At 41.4% G+C, this 20,711-nt stretch overlaps 1 protein-coding gene and 1 pseudogene across 1 annotated transcript in view; both read left to right on the top strand.

Annotated features, from left to right (window-relative positions):
* The first annotated feature begins 22 nt into the window (after nucleotides 1–22).
* Nucleotides 23–18,610, top strand: LOC130534371 (myosin-4-like; annotated as a pseudogene).
* LOC130538765 (growth arrest-specific protein 7-like) overlaps nucleotides 18,542–20,711 on the top strand; it is a 51,071-nt gene continuing 48,901 nt past the window's right edge. The window contains exon 1 of the mRNA XM_057056672.1: nucleotides 18,542–18,869. Within this exon, the coding sequence (XP_056912652.1) occupies nucleotides 18,690–18,869 (180 nt within the window). The 5' untranslated portion in view covers nucleotides 18,542–18,689. The remainder of the gene's footprint in view (nucleotides 18,870–20,711) is intronic.

Here is a 20,711-nt window from a genome sequence, read left to right as displayed (position 1 = left end):
AAGAAGGGGAACCTGCAAGACATCAGGAACTGGTGCCCCGTTTCCCTGCTCTGCTCGGACTACAAAATCCTCTCCAAGGCCTTGGCCATCCGGCTGAGGGAGGCCATGGAACACGTCATCCACCGGGACCAGACGTACTGTGTGCCCAGCAGGTCAATGGTGGATAACATCCACCTCATTTGGGACGTTTTGGAAGTCTCCGCTTCATTAGGAACACAGGTTGGTCTCCTTTCTTTAGACCAAGAAAAGGCCTTCGACCGTGTTGAACACAGCTTCCTGTGGAGAACCATGGAGAGGTTTGGGTTCAGCGCTGGTCTGATAGCCATGATCAAGGTCTTGTATCGTGACATTGAGTGTCCTGAAGTTCAACGGTGGCTTGTGTGCTCCTTTTAGGGTGCATAGAGGTGTCCGTCAGGGCTTTGCCCTGTCAGGGATGCTCTATGCGCTCTGCCTAGAACCCCTCCTGATCAAATTACGTGCAAATGTTCAGGGTTTGGTTTTATCGGGTTTTACTGGAAACTTGGTTTTATCTGCTTATGTTGACGATGTCATTGTTTTTACTAGAGATCAGCAGGACATCAACATTTTAAATCGCATAATGGACAGGTTTTCCATGGTGTCGGCGGCGAGGGTAAACTGGGGAAAGAGCAAAGCCCTTGCTGTCGGCAACTGAGGTGGGGGTCTCCCGGTTCTCCCAGGAGGCTTGACCTGGAAGCGCAATGGACTTCGGTATCTGGGGGTGTACCTCGGATGCCAGGAGATGAAAGCCAAGAACTGGGATGACATCGTGGAAAAGGTGGACAGCAAATTACACAAATGGAACTGGATCAAGCCCCACATGTCTTTTAGAGGGAGGGTTTTGGTTTTAAATAACCTTGTAGCTTCGCTGCTGTGGCACCGACTGGCCTGCCTGGATCCACCGTCGGGCCTGCTGGCCCAGGTCCAGTCAAAGATGGTGGATTTCTTCTGGGACCGTCTACACTGGGTTCCACAGTCGGTATTGTTTTTACCTCGGGAGGAGGGGGTCAGGGCCTCATCCACCTGGCCAGTAGAGTGGCCACGTTTAGATTACAGTTTGTCCAGAGGTTCCTCGGAGGGCCTCCTGATTTAGTGTGGAGGGGTGTGACCGGCTGCATACTCAGATGTGTGAACAACCTGGGGCTGGATGCTGCTCTGTTTTTAACTAAGTTAAACTTTTTATCGTTACGGGGGCTACCACTATTTTATCAGGGTGTTTTTAAATCCTGTGCTCTTTAGATGGAGCTTTGTTCAGACTGACTCTCTGCACTGGCTTTTAAAGGAGCCGTTAGTCTGTGGTGGCAGGCTAGACATCTGCAGCAGCGCCACCCCTGGGGTGAAGGAGGCCCTGATCAGAAGGAGGATGGTGACACTGGAGCAGCTGGTGGCGGCAGCGGGACCAGAGCTCACCAATGCCCAGGCTGTGAGCTCGGCACTGGGGGTCCGACTGATCCAGAGGAGCCTGGGCCTCTGGAAACAGAGACTGTCGACAAAGGAGAAGGGTCTCCTCCTCCTTCACGGGAGAGGAGAGGCTGAGACCGACCCCACGGACGATTTCCCTGAACTTCACCTGCACCTGGACCTCCTGGACCTTGGGGGCCCTCTCCTGGATGGCTGTGGCTCAGGATCCCTTCACAGCATGGACAGGAGGATTTTATATGGCAACATCATGAAGGCACTCAACAAAGACAAACTGAAAAACAGAGGTGGCAGTATGGAAGGACAGGCTGGGGGGACAGAGTCCTCAGTGGAGGACTCTCTACAAGCCCCCCATCAAGAAGAGGACTGGTGACCTCCAATGGAGGATTTTACATGGAGCCATCACCACCAGTGCCTTCCTGTTAATTTTAAATCCGAACACTTTAAGCAACTGCCCTTTCTGTGATTTTAACGAGTGTCTTCCATGTTTTTACCGGGTGCAGTAGGCTGGTGGGTCTTTTTAGGGTTTTAACTGATGTTTTTAGGCTTTCTAATGTCGTGTTCACCATAGTGTGAACACGACATTAGTGTTCCCGATGAGGCTAATTCCTCTCGGGTCCAAGTCCCTGCTGCTGAGCCATGTGGTGTCTTTTCGACGGCAGGTATCGATGATCCTGAATAATAATGAGGAAGAGCTCAAACTGGCTCTTCGTTTCAGGGTGGATGATTTTGATTATACAGTTTTTGTCACCACCGACTCCCAAAAATGTTTTGGTTGTGGGGAGGAGGGCCATCTGATCCGGTCGTGCCCAAATGGCGCGGAAGCTCGCCGGCCAGCCAACCCACCCATCAGCGCAGCGCCACGCACGCATGACAGAGACAGCGAGTCCGCGCAAAACACGCAGAGCGACGCGGGCACAACCGTGGAGGTGGAGGAGCCAGCAGGGCTGCAGGGGGACCGCCTGGGGGACCACTTGGACCTGCAGAGTGAGCGTCTCACCGGAGAGATGGTGGAGCAGACGGTTCCAAGAATGATAGAGACCATCCTCGACAATGAGGATGTTGGAGTGGAGGTGAGCAGCCTCAGTGCGTCCACGAAAAGGAAGAGCACGGATACAAAGGTCAACAACGACAAAGTAAAGAAACTGTCCACAGCAGAACCTAGGACACACACAGCTCACAGGACATGCACGGCATCCCAATGGACACACAAAGTACACAAAGCCCTTTGGTGGGCATACAGGAGGCTTCAGCTCATGATGATGACGTAAAGGTGGAGGTACGTCCTGCTTACACTCTGGAGAGCATTAAGTTTTTCCTCAGGGTCACGAAGAAGCAGAGGTCTGTACAAGTAGAGGACTACTATCCAGACCCCCAGCTCTTCCAGGATTGTGTTAAGATGTTCATGAAGATGGAGATACGGCGAGCCCGCTTTCAACGACCGGGAGACGTACCGCCTCAGGAAAATGCTGGTCAAGATTCGGTCTCAGCTTGAGAGCGCTGACTAGGACACACACGCTCCCTCTGCCTCTCCGATTAATTCTTGCTGGACAATAAACAACAATGAGGAATTCAAGAGCACAAAGTGCCTAAATAATGAAAAAAGTTTTTTCTTGTAAGAATCATGTTCTTGGTCTTTGTAATGTCAAAATAAATTGAGTTTTGAAATCTCAAATCTCTCTCTTAAAAAACACAGAGCGACCTTATAAAAGCAGAAAGGGTCAAAACCATCTGCATTATTCATCTGGGACATCTGCTGGTGAGGAAAATGCTTCAGTTTAGTTCATGTGTGAATGGGTTGTACAGCATATACAGTAATTTTGACTCAATATAATGTAAATTTACGGGTACATTTAATAGTGTGGTATTCCAAGGCAGCTTTGAAGTAAATGCACTATGCTTAATGATGTTGGTTGATATTGTTGCTTTTTTCAAAATGTATTTAATAAATTATTGACTGGATATGGAGGACATGTGATAACTGCGAAATATATTGAGTTCTAAACTGTCTTGATTTTAACATATATACATACTTAAAAACGTATAAACTAATTTTATACTTTTATGTTTAGAGTTTTTTTCAGAACAATCTGAAGTAAGAGCTGTTTTCCTATAATTAAAATCATATTTTACTTTATATTACTCTTTTACTGGAGTTTTACTTTTGTATATTTACTACAATGATAATGACATCAGCGTTTAAACCTGCCCTTTCAGACACTTCTGGGTTGTGGCATACTGCAGAAATGAGTTCAGATTCTGAGATGACTGTGTTTGGCCAAGTTGCTCCATACCTCAGGAGACCAGAACAAGAACGGATTGAAGCCCAGAATTGGCCATTTGATGCTAAAACTGCTGTGTTTGTGGTGGATCCTAAAGAGCTGTTTGTCAAAGGAACCTTGTACAGCAAGGACAGTGGCAAAGCAACTGTAAAAACATGCATGGGGCAGATATATCAGCAGAACATTTATTTATTTGTTTATCTATTTATTACATAGTTTCCATTTTTACCGATTAATCTCTTCTCCCAGGTTGTAACAGTGAAGGATACGGAAGTGTTCCCCATGAACCCACCCAAGTTTGATAAGATCGAGGACATGGCCATGATGACTCACCTTAATGAGGCGACTGTGCTGTATAACCTCAAAGAGCGATATGCAGCATGGATGATCTATGTAAGTAATGACAAAAGTGGAACTTTACTGGAACTGATGGTGGTGACCTCCATGTAGCCTGACAATAGAGCTGCTGTATGGATCTGATGGGTGATGGCATGTAATTGTTTTCTTCACTTTTTTATGTCCACAAATGTCAATTTGAGGGATTACGGTAGATTAAAAACAACACTCAGGGTCATTAAAGGAAATGTTTAAAAGTGGGGAAAGTTAGCACAGGTACACATTTTTGCATTATAACTATTCCACACAGACAGTTTTATAGTTGTATTATTACCAGTGATGGAGACTGTTTTGTCAATGATAAAATCGATGGTCTTTTTATATGATGCTAACCATGAACCATGAGCACAACAATGTAGAGTTCTGTAGTTCTTCTGTTTTGTTGGTATTTTTTACTTTGGATTCTGTATATTTCTTTTATGTTTATTTGACAATCATTCCCCAAAACTGCTTTTCCTCTAACATTTTACAGACCTACTCTGGGTTGTTCTGTGTCACTGTTAACCCGTACAAGTGGCTCCCAGTCTACAGCCAGGAAGTAGTGTGGGCATACAGGGGCAAAAAACGTCAATAGGCTCCACCACACATCTTCTCCATCTCCGACAATGCCTATCAGTTCATGCTCACTGGTAAACTGGAATGTTTGAATGCATTTATATTCCATTTTCTAGAAACTCTTTGATGCCGTCATAATGCGACTTTTGTTATTTTGTTATAGATAGAGAAAACCAGTCTATTCTCATCACGTAAGTTGTGTGTTGATGGAAATGTCACAACTTGTCTGTGGTACATTTCCCACAAAAGGAGCAAGTTCACTCAAGAGAAAGTTCAATATTTCTGACCTTTTCCTACCTTCTACCTGTTTTATAGCAGAGAATCAGGTGCAGGAAAGACTGTAAACACCAAACATGTCATCCAGTTCTTTGCAACAATTGCAGGACTAGGGGACAGGAAGAAAGACACCATCTCCCCAGGGAAATTACATGTAACATTAACATAAGTTAACATGTGATCAACTGGTGTTACACATTTGACTGTAGCACTTTTTTTGACAGGGGAACCTGGAGGATCAGATCATCTCTGCCAACCCACTGTTAGAAGCGTTTGGAAATGCCAAAACCGTTAGGAATGATAACTCCTCTCGCTTTGTGAGTGAAAATATAAATGTTTTGCATTTGCACTTCCATCAGTTCTTGCATTACTCTTTTATGTGATAAAATGTTTTAGCTTTTTTTTAACCATTTTGCTTTTCATCTTCAGGGTAAATTCATAAGAATCCACTTTGGCACCACAGGAAAACTGTCATCTGCTGATATTGAGACATGTGAGTTACAAAACCCCACTAACCCTAACCCTAACATTTTTATACAGTTTGAGCTTATCCAGTTCTCTCTCTTCTCCCTACAGACTTATTGGAAAAATCCCGAGTGACATTTCAACTGTCAGCAGAGAGGAGCTATCATATTTTTTATCAGATCACGTCCAACAAGAAGCCTGCGTTGATAGGTAACATGAAACATGTCATTTTTTGTATACTAGAGGTAACCTGTAATATTACATGGTTACCGAACACAAGTGAAGATAAACTAAGAAAATAATAAATATACTCTACAGTGGCCTTGGCACACTAAATAACGTCAGTCAAATGGGAATTAATTATACCTTTAATTCACACAACTATAAATTACTATTTGTGTGTAATTAATATTCTGTATTTATGTATTTTATGAGGCTTGCATTTATTTAGATATTTGTTTTTTGTTTACTCAGAGACACTCCTCATCACCACCAACCCCTACGACTACCCATTCATTAGCCAGGGGGAGATAACTGTGCCGAGTATTAATGACAGTGAGGAGCTGTTGGCCACGGACGTGAGACAGTATTTACTGTTGCCTCATGAAAAAAACCTTTTCAGATTCTTTCACCATGCTCCCTGTGCTTTCAGACAGCCATCGACACCCTGGGATTCACTAGAGATGAAAGGATCGACATCTACAAGCTAACAGGTGCTGTGCTGCATTATGGGAATATGAAGTTCAAGCAGAAGCAGAGAGAGGAGCAAGCAGAGCCAGATGGAACAGAGGGTAACTAGATTTATCTCAAACTTCAGTATTATACATTTTTTTTGGGCATATACTAAGAATATATTTTTCTGTTTTTTTTCACTAGTTACTGATAAAGCAGCTTATCTGATGGGGCTAAACTCTGCTGACCTGCAGAAAGCCCTGTGTTACCCACGAGTGAAGGTTGGGAACGAGTATGTGACCAAAGGACAGACAGTAGAGCAGGTAAAACCAAATTGATACTAAAAACTAATAATACTAATTTTGATATTCATGACAGCACATTAACAATAGTAAATTTCTTGTCAAGGAAAAAAAACACACATTAATGTTGTGCATGTGCCTTAATAAGAATCAACATAGTACAATGCATTTAAATATAGAGCGGCTCCCTTAAAATCCATATAATACTTATATGTATTATTCAGCACACCATAACCAGCTGGACGGTCCCTTTGCTCTGTGGTATACACTTACACAGCAAGGCAGAGCTAAAAGAAGAGAAATATTTTTTTTAAATTTACATCAGGTCTGAAATAATTTTTCACGTATATGTTGCGTAGGTGTACAATTCTATTGGGGCTCTAGCCAAGTCAGTTTATGAGAAGATGTTCCTGTGGATGGTGCTCCGCATTAATCAGATGCTGGACACAAAGTAGCCCTGGCAGTTCTTCATCGGGGTCCTGGACATTGCTGGGTTTGAAATCTTTGATGTAAGTATGTGATGTATCAATGCCTTTACTGTAACATTTCAAACTCAAGTGACTCTGCCTTTATGCTCTAAATGTCTCGTCAGCTTAACAGTCTGGAGCAGCTATGTATTAATTTTACCAATGAGAAACTGCAACAGTTTTTCAACCATCACATGTTTGTACTGTAGCAAGAGGAGTATAAGAAGGAAGGCATTGAGTGGGAGTTCATTGACTTTGGGATGGACCTTGCTGCCTGTATAGACCTCATTGAAAAGGTTAGTTCATACAAGTCATCATATTAAGAGGTCTTGGTTTGAACAATTATTCATTATTTGTTAACCCATTCAGTATTTGTACTTCAAAAGAAAACTACTAGGAAAGAATGAATGCACTATTATTCATTTGAAAAAGTTAAAGATTTGCTACATTGAGACAAAATCCACATTTGAGGAAACTAAAAAGTTACATATCTGAATGCTAATTGCATCGATATATGCATATCATTAACTGTACCTCTACCTAAATGATCCACATGGAATAATTTTCTTAAATATATCTTAATTTTCATTTTAAAAGGTTAAATAGGACAACATGATTAAAAGTGAAATAAATGTCTAAGTAAGTCAAAGGCAATGTTAGAAAATCAGAAGTCTGGGGAACAAAACACATTTCTATATTTCCAGTTAATGTAACCTACATTTTTCTTCCAAATTTCCACTTTTTTTTTACATATACAGTTCAAAGTAGAAGGCATTTTATATTTCCACATTATTTTATTCTCTAAGTCCAGCCTCAGCACATAGGAGAAGAGACATGTTCAGCATTTATAAAATTTACAAATTCTTGACTAAATGGAAACATCTTTTAAGTTTTCAGATTTGAACAGCTATCATTATCTTTGCATTTTATGTAGGGACTGGAAAGCTATTCATTACTTATGCAATGTATTTTTTGTTCATAACAAATAAAAATAATTCACCCATCTAATCAATTTATTTATTTCAAACTAAACTTCTGTGATTCAACAGCCAATGGGAATCTTTTCCATCCTTGAGGAGGAGTGTATGTTTCCCAAGGCTTCAGACACCACTTTCAAAAACAAGTTGTATGACCAACATCTGGGAAAATCCAACAACTTCCAGAAGCCCAAACCTGTCAAAGGCAAGACTGAGGCCCATTTTTCCTTGGTGCTCTATGCTGGGACTGTGGACTACACCATCACAGGATGGTTGGACAAGAACAAGGACCCACTGAATGAGACTGTAGTCCAGCTGTACCAGAAAGCCAGCATCAAACTATTGGCCTTCCTCTACTCCACTTACTCTTCAGCTAATGGCAAGACAAATGATTAATATCATTAATGGTTATTTCTATCGATTAAAAAATGACTGAAACTCATCTTCATCTAGATGAATCTGGTGTAGCAGGTAAAAAAATCAACAAAGAAGAGGGGTTCATCCTTCCAGACTGTGTCGGCTCTCTTTATGGTACCTGAATACTCATACTAATAAGAGCACCAACCGAGTGATTTCAAGACAAAACACGATGAAAACACTCGTCTGATTACTGAAATAAACAGCCAAATGGCCAAACTTTGCAATGAAAATGGTAACCAACAGTCATGAATTTTAATAAACAAAACTACGAAAACAGAAGCTCTTTTTCTCATATTGTTTCCTGGAACCTCTTCAACAGGTGAGCTTTCTCATTGTCTTGAGGAGAAAGAAGCAGCACTCTCTAAGGCACTGAGAGCTAAACTAACCTTTTCTCAGCAAATTGAGGAACTGAAAAGGCAGATTGAGGAAGAATCTAAGGTTTGTCACCATCCAGGTGGACGAAGGCACTCACTTTCTACCGCTTGTTCCTCCACTGAGGGTCGCGGGGGGACTGGAGCCTATCCCAGCACAATGGGCGGAGGCAGGGTACACCCTGGACTGGACGCCAGTCAATCGCGAGCTAACACATATAGACAAACAGCAATTCTCTCTCACACTCACACCTACGGGCAATTTAGAGTTTCCAATTAGCCTAATCCCCAATCATGCATGTCTTTGGACTGTGGGAGGAAGCCAGAGTACCCGGAGAGAACCCAAGCAGGCACAGGGAGAACATGCAAACTCCACATAGAAAGTCCTCAATCCCAACCGGGGATTGAACCCAGGGCCTTCTTGCTGTGAGGCAACAGTGCTAACCACCACACCACCGTGCCGCCTTGGATGAAGGCAATTCTGTCAATTATAAAATGGCCAATATGCTATTTTTTTAAAGGACCTTACAACTTTAGCAGCATTTAGTCCAACATTTGATCACTTTGTTGACCTCATTTTCCACATCTGACGTTTTCTTTTTTCTTTTTCCATTTGATTATTTCCTGATTCTGTTAGGCAAAAAATGCACTGGCCCATGCTCTCCAGTCTGCCCGTCATGATTGTGATCTTCTTAGGGAGCAATTTGAGGAGGAGCAGGAGGCCAAAGCTGAGCTCCAAAGAGCCATGTCCAAGGCCAATAGTGAGGTGGCCCACTGAAGGGCCAAATATGAGACGGATGCCATCCAGCGCACTGAAGAACTGGAGGAGGCCAAGTGATGTTCCTCATATCAATTTTTTTGAATTGGAAGAGTGAAGGCTCAGTAGTTTATAGTGATTACTAAGTATGGTATTTTTCTTTGTTCTTAGGAAAAAGCTTGTCCAACGTCTGCAGGAAGCAGAGGAGGGCTATGAATCCGTAAATGCTCAGTGCTCTTCTTTGGAGAAGACAAAGTAGAGGCTACAGGGGGAGGTAGAGGACCTAATGTCTGATGTGGAGAGGGCAAACGCTCAAGCAGCAAGCCTGGATAAAAAGCAGAAAAGCTTTTATAAGGTGAGGCATCTTGATTATTATGTATTACATGTAAATTATGTTCTCTGCTGGTTAGTCACTATAGTCTATTAACAAAATAGTCTCTCATCTTAATCTCATTAACTTCATAAAACCTGCAGGTTTTGTCTGAATGGAAGCAAAAATACGAGGAGACTCAGGCTGAGCTTGATGGATCACAAAAGGAGTCTCAATCTCTGAGTACAGAGCTCTTCAAAATAAAGATTTCTTATGAAGAAGCTCTGGAGCACCTTGAAATCCTTAAACGAGACAATAAAAACCTGCAACGTGCGTACATTACTATCCAAAGGTCCATGTTAAATATGTGTGACATGATTAGAAATGATTATATGCCTGTTAATTATTATTCATGTCTGTTCATATAGTAACTGCAAACACATGTTTTCTGTTGTTTTTTTCTTTTACATATAAAGAGGAAATCTCTGATTTCACTGAACAACTTGGAGAGAACGTTAAAGCCCTTCATGAACAGGAGAAGATAAAGAAACAATTGGAGACAGAGAAGGCCTGCAGAATGCTTTGGAGGAAGCTGAGGTCAATTGATGGAAATGAAATACTTTCTGTTGCTTTTTCCTGCACTCATCAGTTAATTTTGAATTTGACCTGTCTTCACTCATCTCTGGAGCACGAAGAATCCAAAATCCTACGTGCCCAACTGGAGCTCTCTCAGGTCAAAGGAGAGGTGGATCGCCATGTGGCTGAGAAAGATGAAGAGATTGAGCAAATGAAACGAAACCACCAGCACATTGTGGAGAGTCTGCAGTCTGCTTTAGATGCTGAGACGCGCAGCAAGAATGACATCATGAGAATCAGGAAGAAGGTGGAGACAGACCTCAATGAGATGGAGATCCAGCTGAGTCACGCTAACAGACAAGCAGCTGAAGCCCAAAAACAGCTAAGGAAAGTCCAAGCCCACCTTAAAGTATAATTCTTTAACAGCTCAACCTTTTTCAATATTAATATTAATATTAATATTTAACATTTGCTTTATTTTTATAATATACATAGAATACAGATTCTGCCTTTTACACAAGTGTAGAGGAGAAAACAGCTTTTAAACATCTTAAGCAAAAAATTAAAAAGTGAGTGTATCTATACAAATGCATGTATTTTGAAAATGTTTTCAGTTTTTACATAATTTCAGAGTTGCAAATTATTACAACTGCAGAGAGAACTCTGTGAAGATGACATCTGCAAAATGTTTCTATTTACCTTTAAAATATACACAAGCTCTACCACCCACCAGTAGATAATTTACCCCTTACAGTAACTGAGGTGCCTCAAACCTGGATTTTCACTCAGTACATAAAGTCATTTACTGTTTGATTATCCACTGTAATGTTAAATAAGTCATGACTCAGTGCAGGAGCAAACACTTCATCATGATGAGGCATTGCACAGTCAGGAGGAGCAGGTGAGCTCTCAGGTGAGCTGAGGTATGACGACAAAGACAGGAATGTGATATTGATTTTTCTCAATTTGTCTTAATCAATGAAGGTCCTTATTCACACGGGTCAGTAAATATGTCAGAGCACACAATCAATGTTCTTTTAAAGGAGCTATGGAAGATAGTTTGTTTCACTGATAAGTCACATATGAAAGGATATAAAGCATATAGAATGGTAAACTTCTTCATATATGTCACCATATTGTGCATTGATGGATAGTTACTCAGAACATGACATTTATATGTAGTCCATATGATACTTATGGTGTATTGTAGTTTTAATAGCAGCATATCAAGTGTACACAGTTACACATGTGCTTGGATGCTTTTTATGTTGCTGTTCCTCTTTTGCAGAACACCGGTCTCCTAAATACCAAGAAGAAGTTGGATGCTGATGTGACCCAGCTGCAGGCTGAGGTGGAGGATTTCAACCAAGAAGCTCGCAATGCAGAAGAAAAAGCCAAGAAAGCCGTAAATGATGTAAATATCAGTCACTAAAAGAGTGCTTAAAAAAGTGCTCATAAACTTAATTTTCTTAAATTTATTGATTGCCTTTGGGTATTAGCATTAAGTTGATATCCGCAATGCCAAAATGATGATTTTACTTTCACACACCTTTGAGTTATGGGTCCATCCTCGACACTGATTGTAGGCTGCCATGATGGCTGAGGAGCTGAAAAAAGAGCAGGACACCAGCAGTCATCTGGAGAGGATGAAGAATAATCTAGAGGGTTTGTTGAAAGACTTGCAGCACCGTCTGGATGAGGCAGAAAGTCTGGCTCTGAAGGGGGGCAAGAAAAAACTCCAGACTGGAGACTCGGGTATCAAACAACAAATCAGCTTCGATAAATAGCAAAATGGATGGGTGTTGAGGATTGTGGGGGTTTTGCACTCCCTGACTTCAGGTGCAAGAGCTAGAGCGTGAGATGGAGAGTGAACAAAAGCGAGCTGCCGATGCTGTGAAGGGGATCCGTAAATATGAGAGGAGGATAAAGGAGCTGACCTACCAAAGTGAAGAGGAGAAAAAGACGGTGGTCAGACTGCAGAATGTGGTGGACAAACTGCAGTTCAAAGTCAAAGCATACAAACGTCAGATCGAAGAAGCTGTAAGGCTTTTTTTTGCAAATTAAATAAATCTTTTTTATCCTTATAGAGAGCTGTATTTTTATTTTGCTTCAGGAGGAGCAGGCCAGCACTCATCTGGCTAAACTGAGGAAGGTGCAGCAAGAGCTGGAGGAAGCTCAGGAAAAGGTCGACATTGCTGAGACCCAGGCCAATAAGTTGAGAACCAAGAGCAGAGAGTTTGGAAAGGTAATTTTTTTTTACTTTATTTTGATGTATTTATGTCATTTTTCTTTTGCAGATTCCAGCAAATACAAACATTAATGCGTAGTATACACTGATGTATGCACTGAAAGTAAGCACTGAAAAAGAAACATAGTGCTGTTAAGGTTAACATATGTTTTTCCTTTTTCAGACTGCTGAATCTGAAAAATTGCTGCAGTGGTGATCAAATTAGTAAAAGTAGAAAAGGAACATTTTTGCTGTGCAAATTTAGTAGAATAAACTGGTGTTAAGCATCAGCCTTGTCTGCTTTTTTCACTGTGTAGCTTAATATTACCACTTATCTGAATACCACCAACAAATGGAGCCTGAGGTATGTTAATCACAGTTATTTGCAGATAAGGATAATAGATTTTGACTCTGATGGGAGTTTTTTTCCCCCTGCAATCTAATTAGCAGAGACCAGTCAATGTCAAAGGAGCTATGACCCTATCACCCAAATACCTACAGGTTTTAAGCCTAATCTTAAAAGTAGCGATGGAGTCAGCCTCCCGTACCTGGACAGGGAGCTGGTTCCATAGCAGGGGGGCCTGGTAGCTAAATGTTCGGCCCCCCATTCTACTCCTATAGACTCTGGGAACCACAAGTAGACCAGCATTCTGAGAGCGGAGCGGTCTATTGGGCTGGTAAGGTGTCCCTAGCTCCTCCAGGTAGGATGGAGCTAGGCCTCTGAGGACCTTGTAGGTCAAAAGAAGGGTTTTAAAAATGATTCTAAAATGAACGGGCAGCCAATGAAGAGACGCCATTGCAGGAGTAATGTGATCTCTTTTATCAATACCTGTCAGAACTCTGGCTGCAGCATTTTGGATCAGCTGGAGGCTTCTTAAAGAGTTGTTTGAACACCCTGATAATAAAGAATTACAATAGTCCAGCCTTGAAGTAACAAATGCATGGACTAACTTCTCAGCATCATTTAAGTCAGTAGTTTCCTAATCCTTGTGATGTTCCTCAGGTGAAAAAAGGCACTTCTAGAGACTGTTTTAATGTGTGAGTTGAAGGAGAATTTGGTCAAAAGTTACTCCAAAATTCCTCACAGAGATGTTAATGAGATACCATCTAGAGTGATCATGTAATCTGATCTATCTCTGAGAGGTTCAGGACCAAACACCATGACCTCAGTTTTTCCTGAGCTAAGGAGGAGGAAATTTGAAGACATCCAGGACTTTATGTCTTTAGGACAAGTCTGAAGCTTCACTAACTTCTCTGTCTCCTCTGGTTTCATTGATAAATAAAGCTGAGTGTCATCAGCATAACAATTGCATGTTCTTTATCAAAGGAAATAAACTCTATGTAAAACAGAAAATTTAGAATTAACTCTCATATATTTCCATTTGTGTATCTACACTAATCATGTTATTTCTTTTCTGAAACAAAGCCATAATGGGTCAAGTAAAAATATTGGTGCGGATTTGAAGTATTACTGTTACTGTTACTGAAGCTCTGCTGCAGATCACAGCTTGAAACTACTCATCTAGAAGTTTTCAAATTTAGGTTGGGAAGATGGTTTTTAGGGTGACAGTATGTGGTCATGTATATATTTATTTGTTTTAAGAACAGTTTGAAACATGGCCACTGGATGGCGATATAACACTTGTGGCGAACATGCAACCCACTGTAAATTAACATTATTATTTCTATTCATTTCTGATCGATTTGAATACATTTATTACTTCAATAAAAATGTAACTGGGAGAAAGAGCCCTCAGAGAGCACAGACCTCGCCAAGCAGGTCAATTCCCCAGATAATGACACACTTGAAATATAGTATTTAAAATATAGCAGGTTGATTTATGATCAAAACCCTTGAAATTGGAAGATCACAGGTCAAAGTCTCTCCTATATTAGGTACAACCAGAGATAATTTTCTCTTCCTTAGCCCATTATCAAAATTTCCTGAAAATTTCAAAAACTCGTTAATACATATTTGAGGTACAGTATTTTGCTAACACGCAAACGCTGGCTGTTACAACTCCTGGGCGGAGGTAACAAACATAAAAATCATGACAAGTAAGATTCGAGCCATACAACCAGACAATCTTAGTAATAATTACGTGACATGTTAATTACCTTTACCCGTAGTGAGGCCTTCCAAAAGAAAAGTCAAGAATAAACAGGCAAGACTGAAAACGTAACGACACATAAGTCACTAGAAATCAACAGATAGCTCAATCATAAATAAATGTAATATCGTCTTAGAAGAGCTAACATCTTAACGGTAGCGCCTGAGTTTTAGCCTTAAAATACGCCTGTATTGATAGTTTCAATGAGTGTAATCATTTGAGTCTTTATTTTAAAAAGTCGTTTCGTTTCATTTCCAGTATGTGTTGCCTAACTTGACTACAGCCGACAGTGCAGCACGAGGAAGGGAGCAGAGCGACGAAGGGCGTCAGAGAGAGGAGGAGAAGGAGGAGAACCTGTCCGTCTACTCCAAGTTTTACTCCTTTACCAGCGCGTAAACGACAGGAGCGCCAGAACTGTGAACTTTATTTCAGTTTACCCGCAGAAAGATTTCCCTTTGTTCTCATCGCAGTCCGATGTCTGGATCGTACTACAGAAGTTTGTACCCGTTTAGCGGGGACCAGCACCAGCAGGGACTGAGCTTCGATGCCGGGGAGATTATCAGAGTGGTCCAGGCTCTGCCTGGAGGTTGGTGGGAGGAGAGCGTGATGGACACCGAGGATGGTTCCCCTCCAGCTACGTCCAGATCCTGGAGGTATACTCCGATAGACGTTTGCATCGAAACGTAAAAAGTTTGGATTTCTCTGCAGTTGAATCGTGACATAGACCATGCAAGGTCTATGTCACGGATGTGTCACGGAACTCCACTCTTTGGATGATAAAGGCAGCACTGACACACAGACGTGTCGCGCTTACACATACACATGTGCTTATCACACTTCTCGATGCAAACTTCCTCCTTCCGCAAACATTCCAGGCGCATTCTCTGGTTCGCCTGATTGCACAGGACAGGCTGCTCTCTCCGGCCAACACCTATCCCCTACTTCCAGGCAGTCTTACTTCACCGTCTGGATGAGGCAGAAAGTCTGGCTCTGAAGGGGGGCAAGAAAAAACTCCAGACTGGAGACTCGGGTATCAAACAACAAATCAGCTTCGATAAATAGCAAAATGGATGGGTGTTGAGGATTGTGGGGGTTTTGCACTCCCTGACTTCAGGTGCAAGAGCTAGAGCGTGAGATGGAGAGTGAACAAAAGCGAGCTGCCGATGCTGTGAAGGGGATCCGTAAATATGAGAGGAGGATAAAGGAGCTGACCTACCAAAGTGAAGAGGAGAAAAAGACGGTGGTCAGACTGCAGAATGTGGTGGACAAACTGCAGTTCAAAGTCAAAGCATACAAACGTCAGATCGAAGAAGCTGTAAGGCTTTTTTTTGCAAATTAAATAAATCTTTTTTATCCTTATAGAGAGCTGTATTTTTATTTTGCTTCAGGAGGAGCAGGCCAGCACTCATCTGGCTAAACTGAGGAAGGTGCAGCAAGAGCTGGAGGAAGCTCAGGAAAAGGTCGACATTGCTGAGACCCAGGCCAATAAGTTGAGAACCAAGAGCAGAGAGTTTGGAAAGGTAATTTTTTTTACTTTATTTTGATGTATTTATGTCATTTTTCTTTTGCAGATTCCAGCAAATACAAACATTAATGCGTAGTATACACTGATGTATGCACTGAAAGTAAGCACTGAAAAAGAAACATAGTGCTGTTAAGGTTAACATATGTTTTTCCTTTTTCAGACTGCTGAATCTGAAAAATTGCTGCAGTGGTGATCAAATTAGTAAAAGTAGAAAAGGAACATTTTTGCTGTGCAAATTTAGTAGAATAAACTGGTGTTAAGCATCAGCCTTGTCTGCTTTTTTCACTGTGTAGCTTAATATTACCACTTATCTGAATACCACCAACAAATGGAGCCTGAGGTATGTTAATCACAGTTATTTGCAGATAAGGATAATAGATTTTGACTCTGATGGGAGTTTTTTTCCCCCTGCAATCTAATTAGCAGAGACCAGTCAATGTCAAAGGAGCTATGACCCTATCACCCAAATACCTACAGGTTTTAAGCCTAATCTTAAAAGTAGCGATGGAGTCAGCCTCCCGTACCTGGACAGGGAGCTGGTTCCATAGCAGGGGGGCCTGGTAGCTAAATGTTCGGCCCCCCATTCTACTCCTATAGACTCTGGGAACCACAAGTAGACCAGCATTCTGAGAGCGGAGCGGTCTATTGGGCTGGTAAGGTGTCCCTAGCTCCTCCAGGTAGGATGGAGCTAGGCCTCTGAGGACCTTGTAGGTCAAAAGAAGGGTTTTAAAAATGATTCTAAAATGAACGGGCAGCCAATGAAGAGACGCCATTGCAGGAGTAATGTGATCTCTTTTATCAATACCTGTCAGAACTCTGGCTGCAGCATTTTGGATCAGCTGGAGGCTTCTTAAAGAGTGTTTGAACACCCTGATAATAAAGAATTACAATAGTCCAGCCTTGAAGTAACAAATGCATGGACTAACTTCTCAGCATCATTTAAGTCAGTAGTTTCCTAATCCTTGTGATGTTCCTCAGGTGAAAAAAGGCACTTCTAGAGACTGTTTTAATGTGTGAGTTGAAGGAGAATTTGGTCAAAAGTTACTCCAAAATTCCTCACAGAGATGTTAATGAGATACCATCTAGAGTGATCATGTAATCTGATCTATCTCTGAGAGGTTCAGGACCAAACACCATGACCTCAGTTTTTCCTGAGCTAAGGAGGAGGAAATTTGAAGACATCCAGGACTTTATGTCTTTAGGACAAGTCTGAAGCTTCACTAACTTCTCTGTCTCCTCTGGTTTCATTGATAAATAAAGCTGAGTGTCATCAGCATAACAATTGCATGTTCTTTATCAAAGGAAATAAACTCTATGTAAAACAGAAAATTTAGAATTAACTCTCATATATTTCCATTTGTGTATCTACACTAATCATGTTATTTCTTTTCTGAAACAAAGCCATAATGGGTCAAGTAAAAATATTGGTGCGGATTTGAAGTATTACTGTTACTGTTACTGAAGCTCTGCTGCAGATCACAGCTTGAAACTACTCATCTAGAAGTTTTCAAATTTAGGTTGGGAAGATGGTTTTTAGGGTGACAGTATGTGGTCATGTATATATTTATTTGTTTTAAGAACAGTTTGAAACATGGCCACTGGATGGCGATATAACACTTGTGGCGAACATGCAACCCACTGTAAATTAACATTATTATTTCTATTCATTTCTGATCGATTTGAATACATTTATTACTTCAATAAAAATGTAACTGGGAGAAAGAGCCCTCAGAGAGCACAGACCTCGCCAAGCAGGTCAATTCCCCAGATAATGACACACTTGAAATATAGTATTTAAAATATAGCAGGTTGATTTATGATCAAAACCCTTGAAATTGGAAGATCACAGGTCAAAGTCTCTCCTATATTAGGTACAACCAGAGATAATTTTCTCTTCCTTAGCCCATTATCAAAATTTCCTGAAAATTTCAAAAACTCGTTAATACATATTTGAGGTACAGTATTTTGCTAACACGCAAACGCTGGCTGTTACAACTCCTGGGCGGAGGTAACAAACATAAAAATCATGACAAGTAAGATTCGAGCCATACAACCAGCGACAATCTTAGTAATAATTACGTGACATGTTAATTACCTTTACCCGTAGTGAGGCCTTCCAAAAGAAAAGTCAAGAATAAACAGGCAAGACTGAAAACGTAACGACACATAAGTCACTAGAAATCAACAGATAGCTCAATCATAAATAAATGTAATATCGTCTTAGAAGAGCTAACATCTTAACGGTAGCGCCTGAGTTTTAGCCTTAAAATACGCCTGTATTGATAGTTTCAATGAGTGTAATCATTTGAGTCTTTATTTTAAAAAGTCGTTTCGTTTCATTTCCAGTATGTGTTGCCTAACTTGACTACAGCCGACAGTGCAGCACGAGGAAGGGAGCAGAGCGACGAAGGGCGTCAGAGAGAGGAGGAGAAGGAGGAGAACCTGTCCGTCTACTCCAAGTTTTACTCCTTTACCAGCGCGTAAACGACAGGAGCGCCAGAACTGTGAACTTTATTTCAGTTTACCCGCAGAAAGATTTCCCCTTTGTTCTCATCGCAGTCCGATGTCTGGATCGTACTACAGAAGTTTGTACCCGTTTAGCGGGGACCAGCACCAGCAGGGACTGAGCTTCGATGCCGGGGAGATTATCAGAGTGGTCCAGGCTCTGCCTGGAGGTTGGTGGGAGGGAGAGCGTGATGGACACCGAGGATGGTTCCCCTCCAGCTACGTCCAGATCCTGGAGGTAAGTACTCCGATAGACGTTTGCATCGAAACGTAAAAAGTTTGGATTTCTCTGCAGTTGAATCGTGACATAGACCATGCAAGGTCTATGTCACGGATGTGTCACGGAACTCCACTCTTTGGATGATAAAGGCAGCACTGACACACAGACGTGTCGCGCTTACACATACACATGTGCTTATCACACTTCTCGATGCAAACTTCCTCCTTCCGCAAACATTCCAGGCGCATTCTCTGGTTCGCCTGATTGCACAGGACAGGCTGCTCTCTCCGGCCAACACCTATCCCCTACTTCCAGGCAGTCTTACTTCACTGTCTGTTTCTGCAAACCAAAGCATTTCACTTTTATACACGCTTTAAAAAAACCCCAAAACGAGTCATTCTCCAAGCACAGCTTTAATTTAAGTTTGCAAATATTCATTTTAGAAACATTACAGATTCAAAAACATCATTTTAATAGTTTTTTTTAGTCTGGTTGTGGAATAGGGTTGCATAAAAGTCAAATATCAATATCAGACTTCTGAATTTGGACTAATATTAGTCCAACATCATGATACCACAGCACATTTCTAATGGAACAGATTGGTTCTGTTCCATAGGTTTTCTGTAACCAGTTGTTGGAATACTCCTGTTAGAAAGTGGAAGGTTTTGTCACACTCCGATTTATTCCAAATTTTAAATCTTTGTCTCTGACTTTTTCTTTTTTAGCTTGAGGTGAACAGAAACCAGTTTTCTGTAGAGGTCTGGCGTTTACGGGCCACAACTAACAGGGAAATCTACCATACTCCCTTATAGAGGATGTGAATGTAAGAAATGTTCAAGCACAAGAGAGGCATTCAGGTGTATGTAATTCTCAGGAACTCTGACCACTCCACTGGTCATAGTGGTGCAGTGGTCAGCAGTCATTGCAAAAAAAAGTCCTGAGTTCGTTCCACCTCTAGAATCTAGATTTCCTCCCACAATCCACAGACATCTATGACCTCGCTGTTTTGATTTCACTGTTTGTATTTTGGGTGTTTGTTTCTGGGACCTTGAACTCTGACCCAGTGACATATGTGCAGTCTGTGTTTCAGACACTAGATCTTTTATATTCTTGACCTCAAACATTGAAATCCATTTTTCACTGAAGAGATGACAATAAGGAAGAAAGCTTTGGGCAAACAGGTCCTACCTCTGAGGCAGATGTAGACACATTTTATGAAATAATGATGCAACGTGAGATAAAGGCTTAACCCTCCAGCAAGGTTAAATTAACCACACACCACATGCTTATCTGATGGTGACTTTGGCTTATCACACATTCTCAGTGTCATGTGAGCCCTGCTGTTGGATGCTTGTCATGTTGCTACTTCAGATCACCAGCAATGCATTTTCCTGTCACCCCCCACCACGATTTTCCTGCAAAAGTCCTGGAAAATGTGTAAAAATGTGACAATTCAATGCTTTGTTTTGGTCTCTGCTGAAAGCTTCAGCATTGGAAAGACTCCTGGACACAGCTAAAGCTAAAGACAAACCAGAAGGAACAAAAACAATGGCTCAGATGTGCCTATTGCTGCCTGTTTCATAAACACACTTAAGGCATAGCTGAAGACTAGGATAAAATTTTATTAATCCGCACACTGGGGAATTCAATTGTCTTAGCAGCTGATTAAATGCATCTTACGACAAAACAATTTGCAGACATTTCTTGTAATTTTGAGTGTCTGATCTTTAAATACATATTCCCAGATGATTTTGCATAAATACAACATTATATTGTATTACGTTCCTTGCAGTCCTATACACTGGACCTGGAACATACATTTGTTGAAAAAATATTAATTAGCAGAAAAAATCTAGGTTT

The sequence above is a fragment of the Takifugu flavidus genome, chromosome 1, assembly GCF_003711565.1.
Source record: "Takifugu flavidus isolate HTHZ2018 chromosome 1, ASM371156v2, whole genome shotgun sequence".
NCBI classification, from domain to species: Eukaryota; Metazoa; Chordata; class Actinopteri; order Tetraodontiformes; family Tetraodontidae; genus Takifugu; species Takifugu flavidus.
The sequence above is the reverse complement of the archived record's forward strand: the minus strand, read 5'-3'. Positions and strand labels throughout refer to the sequence as shown.